The 17,040-nt window shown below is 54.4% G+C and overlaps 7 protein-coding genes across 7 annotated transcripts; 4 read left to right on the forward strand and 3 right to left on the reverse strand.

Moving 5' to 3' along the window:
- Window positions 1-1,928: 1,928 nt before the first annotated feature.
- N7459_001286 (putative alanine aminotransferase) lies at window positions 1,929-3,834 on the reverse strand (the record flags this gene model as incomplete). The annotated part of the gene is made up of 3 exons (XM_056940471.1): window positions 1,929-2,183; window positions 2,239-3,485; window positions 3,705-3,834. The coding sequence occupies 3 exons, from the start codon at window positions 3,832-3,834 to the stop codon at window positions 1,929-1,931; spliced, it is 1,632 nt and encodes a 543-aa protein (XP_056804751.1).
- A 534-nt stretch (window positions 3,835-4,368) lies between these two features.
- On the reverse strand, window positions 4,369-5,980 carry N7459_001287 (proteasome regulatory particle lid subunit RPN7; the record flags this gene model as incomplete). The annotated part of the gene is made up of 3 exons (XM_056940472.1): window positions 4,369-4,561; window positions 4,628-5,454; window positions 5,513-5,980. 3 exons carry the CDS (start codon window positions 5,978-5,980, stop codon window positions 4,369-4,371), a joined length of 1,488 nt encoding a protein of 495 aa, XP_056804752.1.
- A 1,384-nt stretch (window positions 5,981-7,364) lies between these two features.
- Window positions 7,365-9,168, forward strand: N7459_001288 (putative MFS phospholipid transporter (Git1); the record flags this gene model as incomplete). The annotated part of the gene is made up of 6 exons (XM_056940473.1): window positions 7,365-7,541; window positions 7,659-8,257; window positions 8,317-8,335; window positions 8,398-8,708; window positions 8,762-9,032; window positions 9,085-9,168. The coding sequence occupies 6 exons, from the start codon at window positions 7,365-7,367 to the stop codon at window positions 9,166-9,168; spliced, it is 1,461 nt and encodes a 486-aa protein (XP_056804753.1).
- A 951-nt stretch (window positions 9,169-10,119) lies between these two features.
- Window positions 10,120-11,074, forward strand: N7459_001289 (PEX11 family protein; the record flags this gene model as incomplete). Its single annotated transcript, XM_056940474.1, has 3 exons — window positions 10,120-10,186; window positions 10,372-10,849; window positions 10,912-11,074. 3 exons carry the CDS (start codon window positions 10,120-10,122, stop codon window positions 11,072-11,074), a joined length of 708 nt encoding a protein of 235 aa, XP_056804754.1.
- Window positions 11,075-12,126: 1,052 nt separating this feature from the next.
- N7459_001290 (uncharacterized protein) lies at window positions 12,127-13,197 on the reverse strand (the record flags this gene model as incomplete). Its single annotated transcript, XM_056940475.1, has 1 exon — window positions 12,127-13,197. The coding sequence occupies one exon, from the start codon at window positions 13,195-13,197 to the stop codon at window positions 12,127-12,129; it is 1,071 nt and encodes a 356-aa protein (XP_056804755.1).
- A 721-nt stretch (window positions 13,198-13,918) lies between these two features.
- On the forward strand, window positions 13,919-14,437 carry N7459_001291 (uncharacterized protein; the record flags this gene model as incomplete). The annotated part of the gene is made up of 2 exons (XM_056940476.1): window positions 13,919-14,015; window positions 14,076-14,437. The coding sequence occupies 2 exons, from the start codon at window positions 13,919-13,921 to the stop codon at window positions 14,435-14,437; spliced, it is 459 nt and encodes a 152-aa protein (XP_056804756.1).
- A 641-nt stretch (window positions 14,438-15,078) lies between these two features.
- Window positions 15,079-16,264, forward strand: N7459_001292 (uncharacterized protein; the record flags this gene model as incomplete). Its single annotated transcript, XM_056940477.1, has 2 exons — window positions 15,079-15,739; window positions 15,798-16,264. The coding sequence occupies 2 exons, from the start codon at window positions 15,079-15,081 to the stop codon at window positions 16,262-16,264; spliced, it is 1,128 nt and encodes a 375-aa protein (XP_056804757.1).
- Window positions 16,265-17,040: the final 776 nt, after the last annotated feature.

Below are 17,040 nucleotides of genomic sequence, written 5' to 3' on the forward strand. Positions count from 1 at the left end.
TTTGTTCTGGCGTCCTAGTCCCGGTCACCACGCGTACTCATCACTCGGAAGTATATCCCACGCGCGGTGGTATCGACGCCCAAGTAGCGGTGAGCATCGCATTTCCCCTCAAGGCCTCCACCGCAAAAAGATGAAAGAAGACTTTGTCCTACGGAGTACACATCCACATCCGATCCGAGACTGTAATTTTGGATGTTCGAATCCACAGACATGTTCATTCCAACCGGTGGCGTATTACCCATTCCAGCAGCACCGAGTTCGGGCGCCACGTCGGGCTTGCATACCAAGCCTTTCTAGATCGCGCATCGTACAGCACTCGGTACATGACACAGCATGCCGGCAGCTTGTAATGCGCCGGCCTCGCGATACAAGCCTTGTGTGCATGGGCTTGGTAATGCTTAGCCCTGCACGGCCCTTGACAAGAGCCAGGGGGGGGGTCCCTGTGCCGCGAGGCTGGATCGTAATGGCGCAGCGCAGCTGGGATAGGGAGGTGCGAGCTCTTGACTCTTGGTGAAACTTGGACGCCCTGCTGGAGATCGGTTGTTGACTATGTACTGGGCATGACCACGGGATGATTTTCTGTGGTCACCGCATTTCACTCTTTCGTCGACAGATCTTTCTTTAATTAGATACCGCGGAGTGTAATTGAAACATGACCGGCAGTGCCGGGCTGCTGACAGACAGTCTGTCTCAAAAAGTTGGAATCGCAACGACGGAGTCGTGGCCGAAGCAAGGGAGATGCATAGTCCGTGTTGCCGGGCTCGAACTTCCCATTCCAAACCCGTATGACTATGGCCGGATAATTCGGCATCTCGAGCGATGTAAGGCAACGGCTCTAGGAGTGATGTTGCTGTGACTGTTTTGTGGGTGGATGCGTCTAGTAGTCTATTACAGGAGATCTGTTGTGATATCACGATCACTTTTGACGAGTACGAGTACTAGCTTGAAAGGGTGAGCCACACATAGCCACACATAGAATAGGGCAAGATAATCTTGCAGAGATCGACTGTGGTGAGTCCGTGTCACCCCCGAATAGCCCCAAGTCTGACTCGCAAGACCTTATCATCTATTCAACTCATGGCGGAGGACTAGATATGCAAATGCCCATTGGTACCTTGCTTCGCAGCGTACGGTCTCAAAGATACACCGGTGCACCTAGACAGCGACGAATCAAAATGACAAAAAGACCCCCCCCCCAAACGGAAGAAAGCCTCCCTTCTAAGCAAATCCAGTAGTCTTGAAGTGCAGAGTTTCTAAATCGCAGATTTTATAGTTGAGCGGGCGGTTTATATATAACCTGGTGTTTCGAACGAGGCGATACTACTCTACACATAACGTGGTAATTAATGATTGATTGAACCTTACAAGATCGTGTAGGGTTGGAGCATATAAATAGCGGCGGGCCGGACAAGCCACATCCAACGACAGCAAACCGTGATGATTTTATAAGTTCAGATGCATTCCATGATCACAGTTATTTGAAATAGACATGTGGCAGTTCCACATAGAACAGATCGTGGAAACCTTGACTGGAATGCCAAGTAGCAAAACATGCTATTCCAGCACCATCGAAACCAAAATACCCAGAGGTCCAAATCTAGCTTGAAGACAGTCAAAATGCATGTATATATGAAATAGTTTCCCAATCAGCAAGCAGACAGTCAATCCAGATAACCAATTCCGGATATGACATGGAAGTGGCAGCTCCAACAATATACGAGGTCTATATGGTATCAAATCAAAACAATTTTCTGGTCATGACCGCGCGCAGCCGCATGGAGATGGAAAGCCAAGGCTGAAAAGATGTGCGGAGTTGAAGAGCGCATGTCGGAAACTCGTCTCGAATAAGAATTTGTTCAGAGATTGCAAGCGGTCTAGGGCAACCCTAGACCACTCGCCTCTTTCTTTCGTTATCCCTCGATGCGAGCTTACCGGTACTGCTCCATGAACTCGGTGTGGAACTTCACGATGCGCTCGACCCAGTCGGTACCGGGAGCGAGGAAGGTCGTGCGGAAATGGAAGGTATTCTCCTTCTGACCAAAGCCGGAGCCGGGGACCGCGCAGACACCGGTGGCGTCCAGCATACGCAGGCAGTAGAACTCGTCCGCGGCACGGCCCTCCGCCTGGGCAGCTTCGATGGCCTTTGCGGGGAGATTGATGGTGGGGAAGAGGTACATGGCGCCCTGGTGAAAATTTAGCAAAAAGGTCATTCGCAATGGGAGATCAGTCGGGACGTACCTGGGGCTCCTGGCACTCAACACCTTCCATGCGCTGGAAAGCATCGAACAAGGCCAGAGCACGCTTGTGCAGTCCATCTCGGATGCCGTTGTACTCCTTTTGGTACAGCTCGTGGCTCGGCTCACCCGGCTTGGGCGGGTTCACCATCGTCTCGAGCAGGCACTGCGCAACGACGGGAGGACACAGGCCGATGCTGACGAACTTATAGATCTGCTCCTGGACCAATGGATCGAAGCCAACCAGCTCGAAGTAACCACCACGGTGGCCGCACTCGCCCACCATACCCTTGGAAGTACTGTGCAAGGAAACCAGTTCCACATCGTCGTACTTGCCGGGCTGCTCCTGCTGAAGCTGGCGGAGGCGCTTCTTGAAGGAGACAAATTCGCCCGAGAAGACATTGGTCTGGTACACCTCGTCTGCGATCACAACCAGGCTCTCTTCGGCAGCGATGTCAAGAACCTTCTTGATATCGTCTGCGCTCAGAGACGCTCCGGTAGGGTTACCGGGATTAATGACCACAACGGCACGCACATCGGTGCCCGCAGCCTTGGCGTCCTTGATGGACTGTTTAATCACATTGATATCGGTGCCCCAGGCCTTTTGCTCCTCCAGATGGTATGGGACGCATTGCGCATTCAGGAGCGCGAGCGTGGCGGTATACAGCGGGTACTGGGGGATGGGCACCAGCACACCGGCATTAGGGCTATTACAGATAACACTCAACAATGTGTTCACACCAGACGAGGCACCCGCAGTCAGGAATAGATCCTGCGGGTTGGCGGGGAAGCCATCACGCTCCTCGATGAAGTTGGCCACGCTGTTGCGGATCCCCGGGGCACCCTGACTGTGACTATAGGCACCAACACTCTGTACATTGGCCAGCAGCGTCTTGGCCCGGTCGATCACGTCCTGGTGATATCCAAAGGAAGTCTTGAGGGCCTCAGCGTTCTCCAGCAGCAACGGGTTCTCCACAAGACTAAGCACTTGACGGAAGAAGGTGATGGGCTTCTGGTCGAGCTGTTGGGGGTTACCGATGTTGGCGAAGATGACGCTATCAAAAGGCAGGGACTTGTCACCATCGGCTAGGCGCTGGCGGTATTCCTCGGCCTTGACGGCCAGTTCACCCCGCACGGCGTACTTGGCGGCCTTGATGGATTGATTCATGCTGTCGAGGCTCAGACATTTTGAGGACGTGGTGGACAGGGTCCGTTTGGCATAGGAAACGCTGGTCTGAGTCATGGTGGGCTCTAAGTTGGACCCAAGCGAGTGTTAGTTATACAAAGATCACTAGATGGCGGGAGAGCGAGTCCCGTGGGAGATTGGAGGAGTTGGATAGGAGCAATGGGGAGAGCGGTATGGAGGAATGGGAACAGAAACACAGCACACAAAAGTGGTTATATGAGGGGCACTCCGTCCCCTCTCAGGCAGCCGCCCGATCTATATATAACGCACATCATCCCACGTACCTGACCAGGTGGAGGATCCCCCCGCAGGGCTGCGTGCGGTCGGGCGAAGTAGGAGGCCATTCGGCCGGGTCGCCAGCGCCCGCAGCGGAGATGCCCGCACGCTGGAGGTGAGCTTAAATTGCCAGGACATCGCGGCAAATAGGCACGAATCGGTCGATATTTAGTCCTCGCAAGCTCAAGCCGTGAGGAGGCCAAGCTGGCGGCCACCGCGCGAGAGAAAATCAGGGCCGATTGGGCGGTGAGGTTCGTGAGTCAGCATCCTTCCCCACACTGGGGTGCGGACGAGCGAGATAACTAGGGTTATATGTACCTTACATGTGTAGATGGTCGAGAGGGCTCTATATCTACTGGGATCAATGATAGTAGGGACGCCATCGGGGGACCAGGATGGTTCATGCGCGGGCTGACCAGATACAATCGCGTTGCAAGGGCCATCTCTCCTTGGAAAGGCCGTTGCCCGACGAAGTGGACTCCGACGCCCCGTTCGTCTCTCCCGGAGCCGCCCGATCTCTACAAGACGTATACGCAGGACTGGGCTACAAAGGCAATCCATACACAGCGTAAATGCCAGGACAACAAGTTGCATGCTAGATAGTATTCCGTTTCAACATGGGCTGCAGTGGGATCACCGCGATCGTCTCCAAATACACTCCCCACTCACCATCTAACTTCGCTCACTGCCCCGAAGACGGACGGCCTGCCCGTACTTTTGGAGCTTGGTGATCAGAGCATCGCCATGCTTCACCACATCCGCATACTGCTTGTTCTTGTCGTCGGGTCGGTTGGTCTCAATGATGCCATTGACACGGTCGATGGTGCATGCAATGCGGTTGCTGGAGATGAACTTGGCCAGGTCCCTGGGATGGCGAATTAGTAACTTGGTTAAAACCCTCGCGGGGAGAAATGTCCAGTGAAGCACATACCGGTCCAGGAAGCCCACGGTCACGCCAAAGTCATTAGCCATGCTGTTCAGTCCGACTACTCGGTAGCTCTGGAGAAGTTGCTGGTAGGCGCGGAGTCGCATCTCCCGAACGAACCATGCTCGGTGCTCGTACAGGTACCGATCCTGAGTCAAGAAATGGTCCTCCACGGCTGCTAGAGCCACGAAGAACGGACGGTAGTTACCATTATACAGGCTGGTCACCAGGTTAGCAAGCGGCGAGAAGTCCACTGGCGTTTCGGACTCGGCTTGTGCGCTGGAGCCAGTGGCGTATGTGGTCAGGTTGACAGCGGTTGTCGCACCGGCCGGAGTGGATCGCGCCACGGTTGCGTCCTTCATCTCCTCTTCCCGTGAACCAGGGCCTGCAGAGACCTCCCCGGTCAGCGCAGCAAGTTGATCCTCCCCGGCACCTAGGATTGCCTTGATCTCCGGCGCATCCACCACCTTTGCCTTAAAGTCCACCCGCTTGAGGGACAGGGATCCTGCAAGCACTGAGTAGATCACCAACGCCGAGTAGCTGCAGAGTTCATAACTGGTAAATGTTGACAGACTGTCGAGAAGCAGAGGAGCAGCAATGCTGTAAGAGCGCACTGTGAGCAGGTGCAGTCCCTTGTAAGCCTTGAGGCGATTCCTCCGGTCCCAGTCTCCACCGCTCTCAACCAGAGCTTCTGCCCGCTCGATTGTCTTCTTGACAAACATGGCGTCACCGAAGAAAAGGCCAATCCGAATCATCGCAAGCACCAGGTCGATCTTCGTACCGAGGAATCCCGTCTTCTCGAGGAGAGCTTCGTGTGACTCGATGGCTTTGTCCTGTAGTCACGGCCGTTAGACAGTTGCAGCGACCCAAGTTAACGGCATCCCATCGTACCTTGTCTCCTACACGGGCCCAGAACTCCGCACGTTTCCCCCGTGCGGCCTGGACCTCAGTCTCACCCGCGGCCTCCTCCGCCTCGTCCTCCTCCTTCTGGAAGGTCTCGAGCTCCTGCTTGTTGTCCTCCACCAGAGATTGATAGAGCTGCTCATCCCACGGAAAGTCAATCTTTTGCGGGGACTTGCGCGTAGCGAGCATGTTGGAGGTGATGAGAGGCTTCGCAGCGCCTGCATTGGGAGGGTGAGGGTGTTGTGTCACACCTTCACCGGCGTTGTTCAGGATCCCCTCCACGGGGTGTGCCAGATAGCGGTAGAAGGGAGCCATCTTCCGCTCGGCGATGGCATCTTGCAGCTTCTTCAATGAGAACTGCTGGGTGGTCGGGGCGCATGCAGGGTTGGAGAGGTTGAAGACATGTTGAGCGAGGAGGAGGTCGGGGTACTTGATGTACTGCGGATCAGACCCCATTATGGCGAACGGGGAACTGATGGAATGATACGGGGGAGTGGATGAGGATTGGTCAGGGAAAGAGGGTGATTATGGGGAGCGTTGATGGGTCGAGCATCACGTAGCTGGACCTAAGCTCAGCTGGTGGAATGTTTCTCCGGAGCCGATGCCCTTTGTGGCCTCAGGCTGCAAGATAGTGAGGCGCCAAGGCATAAAGGCACCAAGGCAGCCAGTTTCTAACCCAATCATCGCTGACGTCAAGGTTCACAAAAGGATGGCTCGGCATCTTAACTAGTTACTAGTTAGTCACCTAGTTACCTAGAGCGTGATGCTCCTTCCACATACTGTATTATTATTGCTGGAGTGCTGGCGAGCTAGAACAGCCAGTACCTGCCTAAAGTAGCAACGCCGGTCGTCAACACTGGCGGGTAAAGCACGGGCTAGTGCGGTCCAGGCAGGAAGCACCGACGTCTTCTTCATCTACATAGTTATAACAGAGGCCTTTGCACCTACGCAACACTGGTCACAGAAGCCCCGATCTCATTTGCCATGGCTACCGCACCAACCAGTATACAGGCGGTACTTGTAGAAAAACAGCAGAGCTAACCACTCGACTCGCTCCACTAGTGGATTTTCGCCCCGATCGAACGGCCCGCACGTGCATCGACTGGATGACAGCTTCGCACTGCGACAACCTTGGACGCATCGGTTCTCAGGTTCGCGATCCGCAGCCGGCTTGGCTTGCGCGAGACTAGATCGTCCTTTCGTGGCTTTGACCTTATCCCACACATCCATCCTGGGCAGACGTCGAGTGATATAGCCTAGGTCGGATAACGCCGAGCTGTGCGAGCCCGTGTGATAGAAAGAAAAGTTTTCATTGGCCGATGGAGTAGGTGCATATTGGGGGCAACGTGGACCCCACTAGTCGCTACCCACGACTATACGATAGCCGACTTGTCTTCAGAGTTGTAGTGGAAGGAAGAGCAGCGTTACTCTGGCGCTCGGCCTACCCCGTAGGGCTATACCTGCCTGGGAAACGCCTTCAAAGCTCCTCGGCCAAGATCCTGTTAGCGTCGCTTTCGTCGTTTTTCTTCTCTGTTCTTTGCGCGGCCCTACTTAATCCTCTTCTCGTCCGAATCTGTCTCCTCTCTCTCTTATCTCTCTTCTCACCTTCTCCGTTTTCGCGCTCGACGTCAATTCCCTCTGCTGGAATCGGGTGGTAGGATCCCCTGGACCCGCTTCGGCATCCGTGATCATTGCGGGCTGCGATCCTTCACGCGTCGGCAACTAGAGATAGCACCCCTCCTTCTTCCATCGCTCCCACTTCGCGGTCGTCCGACCCTCGAGTGAGACCAAATCACTGCAAAACCAACTTCCCCCCACGAGATATATTCCCTCGGACACCATGAGCGCCAGCGCCGAACCTCAGCCCTATCTGGCCGATGAGAAAGGCCCCGGCCCGTTGAAGGAGACCCCCATCGACCCTCCGCCGCTGGATGAGCTGCCCAAGGGTCGCTGGGAGCGCAGCTGGCCCACCATTGCCTGCGGTGCTGGTCTCTTCTCCGATGGCTACCTCAATGGAGTAAGTGACCCCTGCTGTCCCTGGGCCCATGTGGTGCAAAACCGCCACATCGGTCCTACATGGGCATGTCCATGCATCACGCGAGGCGCGCAGATCGACTGACACAAGGCATCGCAGGTGATTGGCCAGGTGAACACCATGCTGAGCAAGATTTATGGGAAGCTCTACAGCGGCTCCACAGCTAGCCAGAACGTCTCGGCCATCACCTTCGCTGGCACGGTCGTCGGCATGCTGATCTTTGGCTACACGAGTGATCACTACTCGCGCAAGTGGTCTCTGATGGCCTCGACCATCATTCTGTTCGTGTTTGCCGCCCTATGCGCCGGCTCCTACGGCTACCACGACAGTACCGCGGGTATGTTCGCCGCTCTGACTGCGTATCGTTTCTTCCTCGGCATTGGCATCGGAGGTGAGTATCCTGCCGGTTCCGTCGCTTGTGCAGAAAATACAGGAGAACTCAAGAGCGGCCATCGCAATCGGTGGTTCATCATGTTCACCAACTTCCAAATCGACTTTGCCTACGTCGTGTCGGCCCTTGTCCCCATGATTCTCTGCCTGATATTCACCGAGAACCACTTGCGCGCTGCCTGGCGTGTGGCCTTGGGGTTGGGAGTTGTCCCCCCGTTGAGTCTTCTCTACCTTCGACTGAAGCTGGAGGAGCCTGAAGAGTTCGATCGCGAGCGTATGCACGTCTTCCCCGTGATGTTGATTCTGAGGTGAGTATGGTGGTAACACTCCCGGGAGGGGGCTCATTTTGCTGACCGAGAGTTTGCAGATTTTACTGGAAGCGACTGGTACGAGTAGATCCCAGCCATTGGTGATGATTAGAAGAATGTTATGAACTAATAGATTAAAGGTCGTTGTCTCGTTGATCTGGTTTATCTATGACTTCTTGACTTACTCATTCGGCATCTACTCCTCAAAATGGCTCGACATCATTGTGGGCGACCATGCGCCCTTGTGGGTGACATTCGGTTGGACCACTCTGACCTACCTGTTTTACGTCCCTGGTTCTGCGCTTGGAGCCTTCGTGAGCGACTGGATTGGCCCTCGTCAGACCCTAGCCATTGGAGTGGCCCTTCAAGGAGTGGTCGGCTTCATTATGTCTGGATGCTACAAGTACCTGGCCACCCATGAGAATGTCGCAGCTTTCGTCGTCGTCTACGGGTAAGTGTCTACACCCCAATTCAGCTTGTGATCACCCTTCTGAATCCATACAGAATTTTCCTTGCTTGCGGGGAGCTCGGTCCCGGCGACAACATCGGCCTGTGTGCGGCCAAGACTAGCGCAACTGCCATCCGTGGCCAGTACTACTCCATTGCTGCGGCAGCGGGGAAGATCGGGGCCTTTGTGGGCACCTATGTGATCCCCATTCTACAGAACAATGCCCCCAATGAGGTTCGCGCCGGTCAGGATCCCTTCTTCCTCTCCAGCTCGCTGTGCATTTTCAGCGCGTTTTTGGCATGGTTCCTCCTGCCCAAGATCGACCAGGTTCGTTCTCGCATTGCCTTTCCGCCAACTTTTCACTAACCAATTCGCACAGGACACAATCACTGGCGAGGACGAACGGTTCCGCGAATTTCTGGTTCAGAACGGCTATGACACCTCGACCATGGGCAACAAATGAGCAAGGCAGCCACTTCTCAAGTTGGAAAGCTCGCACGTCTCTGCAGCCTTTTGCCCAAACCGTATGTCGACCCCTTTGCAGACTGACCTCTGACGAATCTCTCCCCCCCTATTGCTGTATCCCCATGACAGCCACCTACCTGGATCTGCCACCCCATGCGACCACATACGGCCAGTAAGCTGCGAGCTGTGTGATAGATGATGAGACCTTGCGACGATCCAGCGACGGAGAATACACGAGCCCTTGCGACATGAACGATCCGCGAATCTGCCCTGAGCGACATTTTAAGAATGATGGCGAGCCTTTTTCCGTGCTGATCTGCTGGTGGTCTGACTCGGTGGTGCGTTTGATGGCATATCATGATGCCTTTTCCATGTATCTGGTCTGTCAGGAGATTTGACTCTGCAGACGATAGTATTCTTATCCCACTAATGAGAGTTCATTCATGCCAAGTGCATCTATGATTCTTGTGATGGCAGTAGAGTTCCCCCGCGAAATCGAGCGTAGATCCGACGGCAATCGGGGACGAAAACCGATCGGGAGGTTTGTCGATGGTGCGATGTAGAGCAAGAGAGATGCCCAGGCTATGTTGGTAGCGTTGGAGTACTAGAAAATTTTGAGCAGGTCTGATTTAAAATCTCAGATCCGACTGCATCTCTATTGCACTAGCAATTCACATGGAAATGCCCCAGCCGTGCTTCCCCCGGGCTGACAACTCGCGCAATCCAACGCTCCACAGCTTCGGTTCAGCCGAGGTTGCCCGCGGTTCCAGACACCGGTCAATTACCGGCTCTCCCTACCTCCTTTCATCTCCATTTAATCACTGCGCTCCACCGCTCCATTCAACACACCTTTTCATCCATCTCCAGTCCGTCCCCGGATCCCAGATCCCGCAGCTTGCTCCCTTCCGACGCATCGACCTCGCGTGATCGGGAACTGAAAACCGGCATCATGGTCGCCGACGCTCTCGTGTACCACCCGGCGCTGGCGCACTGGCTGCGCTTCGTCGCGACAACGGGTATGTAGCTTGGGGCCCCATCCTGCAGCTTCAAACACAAGGATCCATAGCCCGTCTGGGTCTCTGATGGATTCCCCCACGAGACCCAACCAACCCGCTCAGAATAAGAGGGCACATCTCCAGCTCCACACACGCGCACTCCCAACCCCGAGACAGTCCCAGCTAACCCAAATGCCAACCCACAGTCGGTCGCGACAAGCTCCTCCGCACCCTCCAGTACTTTTCCCGCTTCTACGCGTGGTACTTGTACCGCACCAACCGGCCCCAGTCCGCCATCGACTCTTATAATGCAGTGAAGAAGCAGTTCGGCACCACGCGCAAGATCTTGCGCGTGGGCAAGTTCGCCGAGCACCTCAAGGCAGCCTCCATCGCCCTCGACAACAAGAGCCCCGTCGACCCCGTCCTGCGCTACCTGGCCGTCGGTCGCCAGCTCGGCTACGCTGGCTACCTCAGTCTCGACACCGTCACCGTCGTTGACGCCATCGGCTACCGTAAGCTGGCCTCCGCAAAGCGTCTACAGGAGGGTGCATACCGCGCCTGGGGGGCCGGTCTGTTGTGTAGTGCCATTGCGGGCATCTACACCCTATACCGCCTCCGGGAGAAGGAGAAGACTCTGGACCGCAAGGAAGGCGAGGGTGTGGTCGAGGCTAAGAAGATTGAGAAGTATGCCTCTCCTTTGATTTGGCCTGGCTTTGATGATCTAGATACTAACTTTCCCGTCCTAGGGAGCGCTCCGCCGCTCGGATACAACTCCTGTCGGACCTATGCGATCTGACCGTCCCTGCCAGTGCCTTGGGCGTCGCCTCCCTGGACGACGGCCTGGTCGGTATTGCCGGGACCGTCAGCAGTCTGATCGGTGTCTGGTCTCAGTGGCGCAAGACCGCCTAAATGGATTGCAGCACACTGCGACATGGGGATATTTATCCCGTCAAAGAGTGCCGCTCTTCGAGAAACAGGGTGGTTGAGTGTGAACTACAATGAGAACTGGGTTCTCGTATTGGCAGAAGAAAACGAAGGACGAGAGGAGTCGCAATTCCGTCTATTGACACCGTTTATATCCTTGGTTGCGTTCATGAACAAACTGTGTATCCCTTTTTGTGTATCCCTTTTTTTGTTCTTTTCCCTTCCCTTTCCCTGGGAGTTGTTTAGATGCCTGTCTACTTATTCTCGTACATAACACTTTTAGTCGAATCTTGAAAAGATGAATATTTCCACCCGTATAGTTTTGCAGCTAAAAAAAATGCATTCTCGGTTTCCGAAAGTACCGGCATATTGACTACCCCACCATCCTCACGCTCAAGTCCCAGAAACACCACGAAAGCCGATTCTCATAGCTTCGTCTCGAACACATATCATCGTCATCATCATAACACATTTCCTCGTCTCACTGAGCAAGCGAACAGCTTTAAACCGGGCAGGTCTGCAAGTAGAAGATTAGTCCCGTTCGCCCGTCATCAGCGATACCAGAGACCACGAACCGCGCCACACGATCCACAGCTCTTACTGGGACCGGAGATCGAAGCACCGCACTTGGGGCAGCTGGCGTGTCCAGACATGACGATCTGTAGAACGGGAACGGGGTGATCTGTTCCGCGAGTCAGCGGGCCGTGTATTTCGACCAGTCGCGGTGCCACGCCTGCACCACACATACCGCAAACGGGGATGGCCACCAAGGTAGAAGCAGGACTTGGGGGATCGTTGACGAAGGAGGGACAAGGCAAAGGTCAGCATGAGAGAAGAAAACGCAGAGCGTTGACCCCGCTCGGGGCCCCGCTTGGGCTGATAAGGCGTCGGCGGGAACTCGGTGATTTACCGACTGAGCTGAAAACTACGCCTGTCTACTATATACACTAGTAGATGTATAACTGCGTCCCGCAGCAGATGGCATCGTGCGATGGAGATGGTCTGATTGATATCCGTGTCTCCGTTGCTCCGGGTCGCTAGTAATAGCGCCACATAAACTCCAACTGCTGCGCTGCATCGCCATACATTCGGTCCCGCGTAGCGTTGCCCATACAGAACGACGGCTTCTTGTCAAAGCCATGAATGGCATCTTCAATGACCAGTCCCCCAATGTGAAAGACATCGTTCTCGGAGAAGATCCTCCGCAGCCGGTGGCGGAACGTATTCCCCTCGACCAACAGCTGATCCCATCCACAGGTATAGATCGAGACGTTCACCGGGTAGGCCGACAACAAGAGCTGGGCAGGCGCCAGCCCCGGCGAGAGATACGGATGCGAGAAGTCAAGCTCCTGCGTCTCCGTCTTCACGGGCAACGTCTCCGGCAGCAGGTACGAGTCGTCGAAGAAGTTGAAGACCGAGGGCGGGATCATGGATTTTTGCGGGGCGATGGGGTTCGTCGCGTCGCGCTGTTGTCGGGTGCGCGTCCAGTCCACGGTGGGATAGAACGCCACCAGGCCCGCCAGCCGGATATCCTCTTTCGTGTCGAGCCGCTGCTGCCGGGTGAGTTCCTCGTATAGCTTGAGCGGCACGGTCAGGGCCAGGTTGCCGCCAGAACTGGCGCCACTGAGGGCGAAGCGGTCGCGGTCGAGGTGGTACTGCTCCGAGTGATCCCAGAGCCACAGCACGGCGTCGGCGCTGTCCTCGATGGCGACGGGGTACGGGTGTTCCGGGGCGAGGCGGTAGTTCACGCTCACGACGACGACTTCTGGGTACGCGTCGAGCACGGCTCCGGCCCAGCGGGCGTCGTCGAGGGCGTGGCCAATGGAAAAGCCGCCGCCGTGGAAGTTGATGAGGACCGGCCGCCGGTTGAGGCGATGGGCGTTGCGTTCGGCGGAGCTGGGTTTGGACGGGCCTGTGAAGAAATAAAGCTCGATTTCCCCGGGCGACTTGCTGATTCTTGTTGGGAAAGTGACTTGGAAGGACGGGCGTGGCGGCCGTGGCCATGAGAGGAATCGATCTAGCCAGGAGAGAATTGTCGCCAGGAAGCGGAATCGACGGGCTTTCCCGACGAGCTGAGATCGGGGTGGAGGCGGCGAACTTCGATCCATCTCTGTACAAATTCTATCTATATTCTTCTACACGAAGGGGAAAAGAAGTGAGGCTTTGGTAGAATAGTGGCTGATATATTGGAACACCAACAGGAATGACGTAGGAAGGGCGTCAAGTAGGCGATTTCCATGTTTACTATTTTCCTGGGTTATATTATCATTCGAGCTATATAGTTCGGTCCCGTTCAACCTTGAAGACTGGGGCAATGGAATCGCGCAGTCGAGATCAATCGCGCGGGAATATTGAGACTGTTTTGTAGACAGATGTACAATATCACGCAATAGCCATTCGACTTGAGCGGCATTTAGATTGGATATTATTCCGACATGATGAGCTAGAGCACGGGAGAAACTTCTATCATTTGCTACAAGTCATCGACTACTTGATCTAACCCGATGGCCTAAGCTACCTGGATATCTTAGTACGCCCGCGCAATCCAGAATCTGAACCCAATTCCACCATCGATAATGGGAGACTTCCAAATCAGATGCGGCGATTGGGATATACACTATAGCAGTGCTGGCTATACCCGAATAGGAAAGTCTACAGCCCGCCGCCGTTGGCGATCAGCCACGCTAACCTACTCAACTCCACTGTTCCGGCGGTTGCGCTTCTGGGGGCCATCCAGAACTCTCCCAGACAAAGTATAAATAACGGGCGAATATCCTCAATCCAGGTCAGTTCAATCGACTCTATCTCCCACAGACCCTGTCAACCACAATGTCCGCTCTTCGTTCTCTGTTGCCAGTTGTATTGTGCGGGCGAACGTCGGCGATCGGCAAGCCCGTCTCGCAGGCTCTGCTACCCGAATACGAAGGTATGCAAGTATTTAACTTGTGGATCCATCCAGAGTCTCAGTATTGACATCCTTCATCAGTGATCCACTTCATCCAGACCTCCGAAGCTGCCCAGGCAGAGCTCCCAGCCCTCCTGGCAGGGCGGGATCCCAAGCCGACTCACACCAATGATATTGGGACCCACGAGTACAGCAAACCTGCTCGAGCAGTCATCTTTGGCCGGGGGTTTCCGTTGGATGAGGTCCAGAGTCTGCAGAAGGCATGCTCTGGAATTAACAAGGATCCTGTGGCTTGGATTGTGGGTGACCCTGCCAAAGCACCGGGTCCTAATACGCCCCCGCCTGGCCCTGGATATGCCCAGGTTGCTGCGAACTCGGTGAAAGATGTGCTTGCCACATGGGCGCAGAGGGGTGCTGTCAAGGATGAGATTATCCTTTACTAGTGCTTTTTGATGGCCGGGAGGTTGCTGCTTTTGTCAATGGAAGACAAAAGTTGATGAATTTCCGTGTCAAGCGTAATGTAGTAACCTTCCGAAGACCGAGCGCATTGTTCTGTGGGAAATGATGGAGATATTTCTGCAAAATCCAAACTAATTCATGAAAGAAAGGACACTGATATCTGCATATTGCTCGTCTAGCAGACTTCCTGCATGGCCTGTATTCTATTAATGGGATAGGATCGCAAGCGTTTACGCTGTAAATACCTGCACAAATATATTGGGTGCCTCATTGAGTATTACCCTTGGGCATAGGGCACAGAATCACCGGTTTGTAGGATAAAAGAAAAAAAAAACAATCCTCAATGGGGATATTCATTGATTCTTGAGCGTGTCACGCTCTCAAAATAGCAAGATGAGATGCTTTGTTGATTAAGAGCATTGGGTTCAATCGATAGCCAAACACTCGCGATTTGAACTCTTTGCTCATGTGAGACTTCAGGCTTAACAACAACTCTTCCTTCAAAGATCACCCCTTTCATCATCCACAATCCTTTTCCTCCACGATCATCAAATTCTATCAGCTTTCCCCCTCGCCTACAAGCCTACTACCCTGAGATTTATCCAGGCAAGATCAACACTTCAAGATGAACACCCAGGCCAGTCTCCAGGGCTTGCCAGTTGAGCTCATCCAAGAGATCCTGCTCGTCCTCCCAGATATCGCTACCTTGAAAGCCACAATCAACACCTGTCACTTGCTCCACGCTGCTTTCAAGGAAAACGAAGAAAGGATCGTCAAGCGTATTCTCCAAGACCAAATCGAACCCGAGCTCTTCCACGATGCCCTGGCTGCGATGGCATCCTCGCAACGGAAACTCTGGAAGAAGAAACAAGCGGATGCCTTTCTGAAAAAGTATTTTGATCGCGACGGTGGACACTTCCTCTCATCCTGCAGATGGAAACTCTCCCAAGTGCAGCCGTTGATTGAAAATCTCGAGCTTGTCAATAGCTTCACACAGAGATTCTGGTACGATTGCCTGATGAGACCCCGGGGAGTCGATGACCATATCAGATCCTCCCGGCCTACTTCACGGACCGAGCGCATTCGCATCGGACGAACCTTCTATCGATTCGAAACATACTGCAATCTCTTCCGGGGGTACCGGCATATCCTTGAAGCCACGAACCATCGACACTGCGGAGCCTTCGTGACTCGCCAGCGATACAAGTACTTTGCCCGCTTTGCTCCCTGGGAGAACGAACAGTTTGCCTGTGTTTACCAATTCCTCTTCAGGATCACGTCTCCAGGTTTGGATAACGACCCCCCGATCTCGTAAGTATGGCGCTAACTAACCTCTTCTTGCAGAAAAGGCGATCCTTGAAGTCCGTGCAAAGGAGCTGATAGAGAACCGTGGGTCAGGTCTCCAGAACTATACCCCGGATGAAACCGATTACACGGCTATTGAGTATGTGCTCTCTCGCGGGCTGGCTTCGATCCAGCGATTCCTGAACTTGCCGCCGCTCGAGCGTCTCGATGTCATCCAGAAGTCCGAAACCCACGGACATTTTCTGGGTTCGGTCCTCTACAAGGGTACCTTCCAATCATCACGTCGACTGATGGATCTGGACGAGGACGAAGAAAAGATTTTTCTCCCACCGGCGTGGTATCCGGATGACGATTGTGGGCCACAGGCAATCTGGTATCTGAACCATTTTCACGTACCGGTGGACCGGCTCTTCGCTCACTCGGAGGCCGAAGAAGAGCGGGCCTGGGGCTATGTCATGTGGGATACAGAGCGACTTGAAGAGCACGCGCTTATCCATCCTCGTTAGGTGCAAGGAATGGATGGGAAGGAAGGAGGATTGACCGCAATGTTCTTAGCGTCCAGCTAGGTGAAGAGGAGAGGTTCGAGTGCTGGTGTGGAGGAAACCGGGCGAAGTTTCATGTCGCGCTGGTGTGATCGAGGCGCCATTCAAATTGATGCTGGGGATCTCCGGCCTAGTACTAACGTATTGGTCCCTCCATCCGTCTTCCACGGTTGCGAAACCCAGAAATGAAATCAAGCGAAACAAGGAAAAGATCTTAGGAGCGATTTGTGCATTCCACGTCTGCCAAGTTGATCAAATCTGGCCCAATTACGCCCGCACAACTCACACGGCAGCCTACGGCGGCCCCAGCTAAGCCGGTGGTTCACATGTAGCACTTGCGCAGGGCATAGTCCACGTCGGATAACGTGGAGACTTTGTATGGTGTATAGCAAGCAATGTGTATAGCCGGGGACAATGAGAGGGAGCCACACTATACCCCGCATGCGGGAGCCACGCGACAGCTTCCCCGGACGGCCAAGACGCCAAGCGAGGAGCATGACATACTTGGTTGTTCGAGTACACCTAGGTAGACACTGGACTATTTACCTCCTCCAACCAGGTCTTGTTCGGTGTATTTGCGATCGAGTCATCGGGTCGCGAAGAGCGCCGGACTTCGAGATGGCACGGGCAGCGTTATGACGTGAGCCCGGATCGGGGAAAATAGGAGGCCAGTCGATCGTCCCCTTTTTCTGCCCAGCGGCCCAGGACATTGCAGAACATGCACGCTGGTTGGGCAGAAA

This window comes from Penicillium hispanicum (genome assembly GCF_028827665.1).
Source record: "Penicillium hispanicum strain IBT 35686 chromosome Unknown utg000001l_segment0_segment0, whole genome shotgun sequence".
In the NCBI taxonomy this organism is placed as follows: domain Eukaryota; kingdom Fungi; phylum Ascomycota; class Eurotiomycetes; order Eurotiales; family Aspergillaceae; genus Penicillium; species Penicillium hispanicum.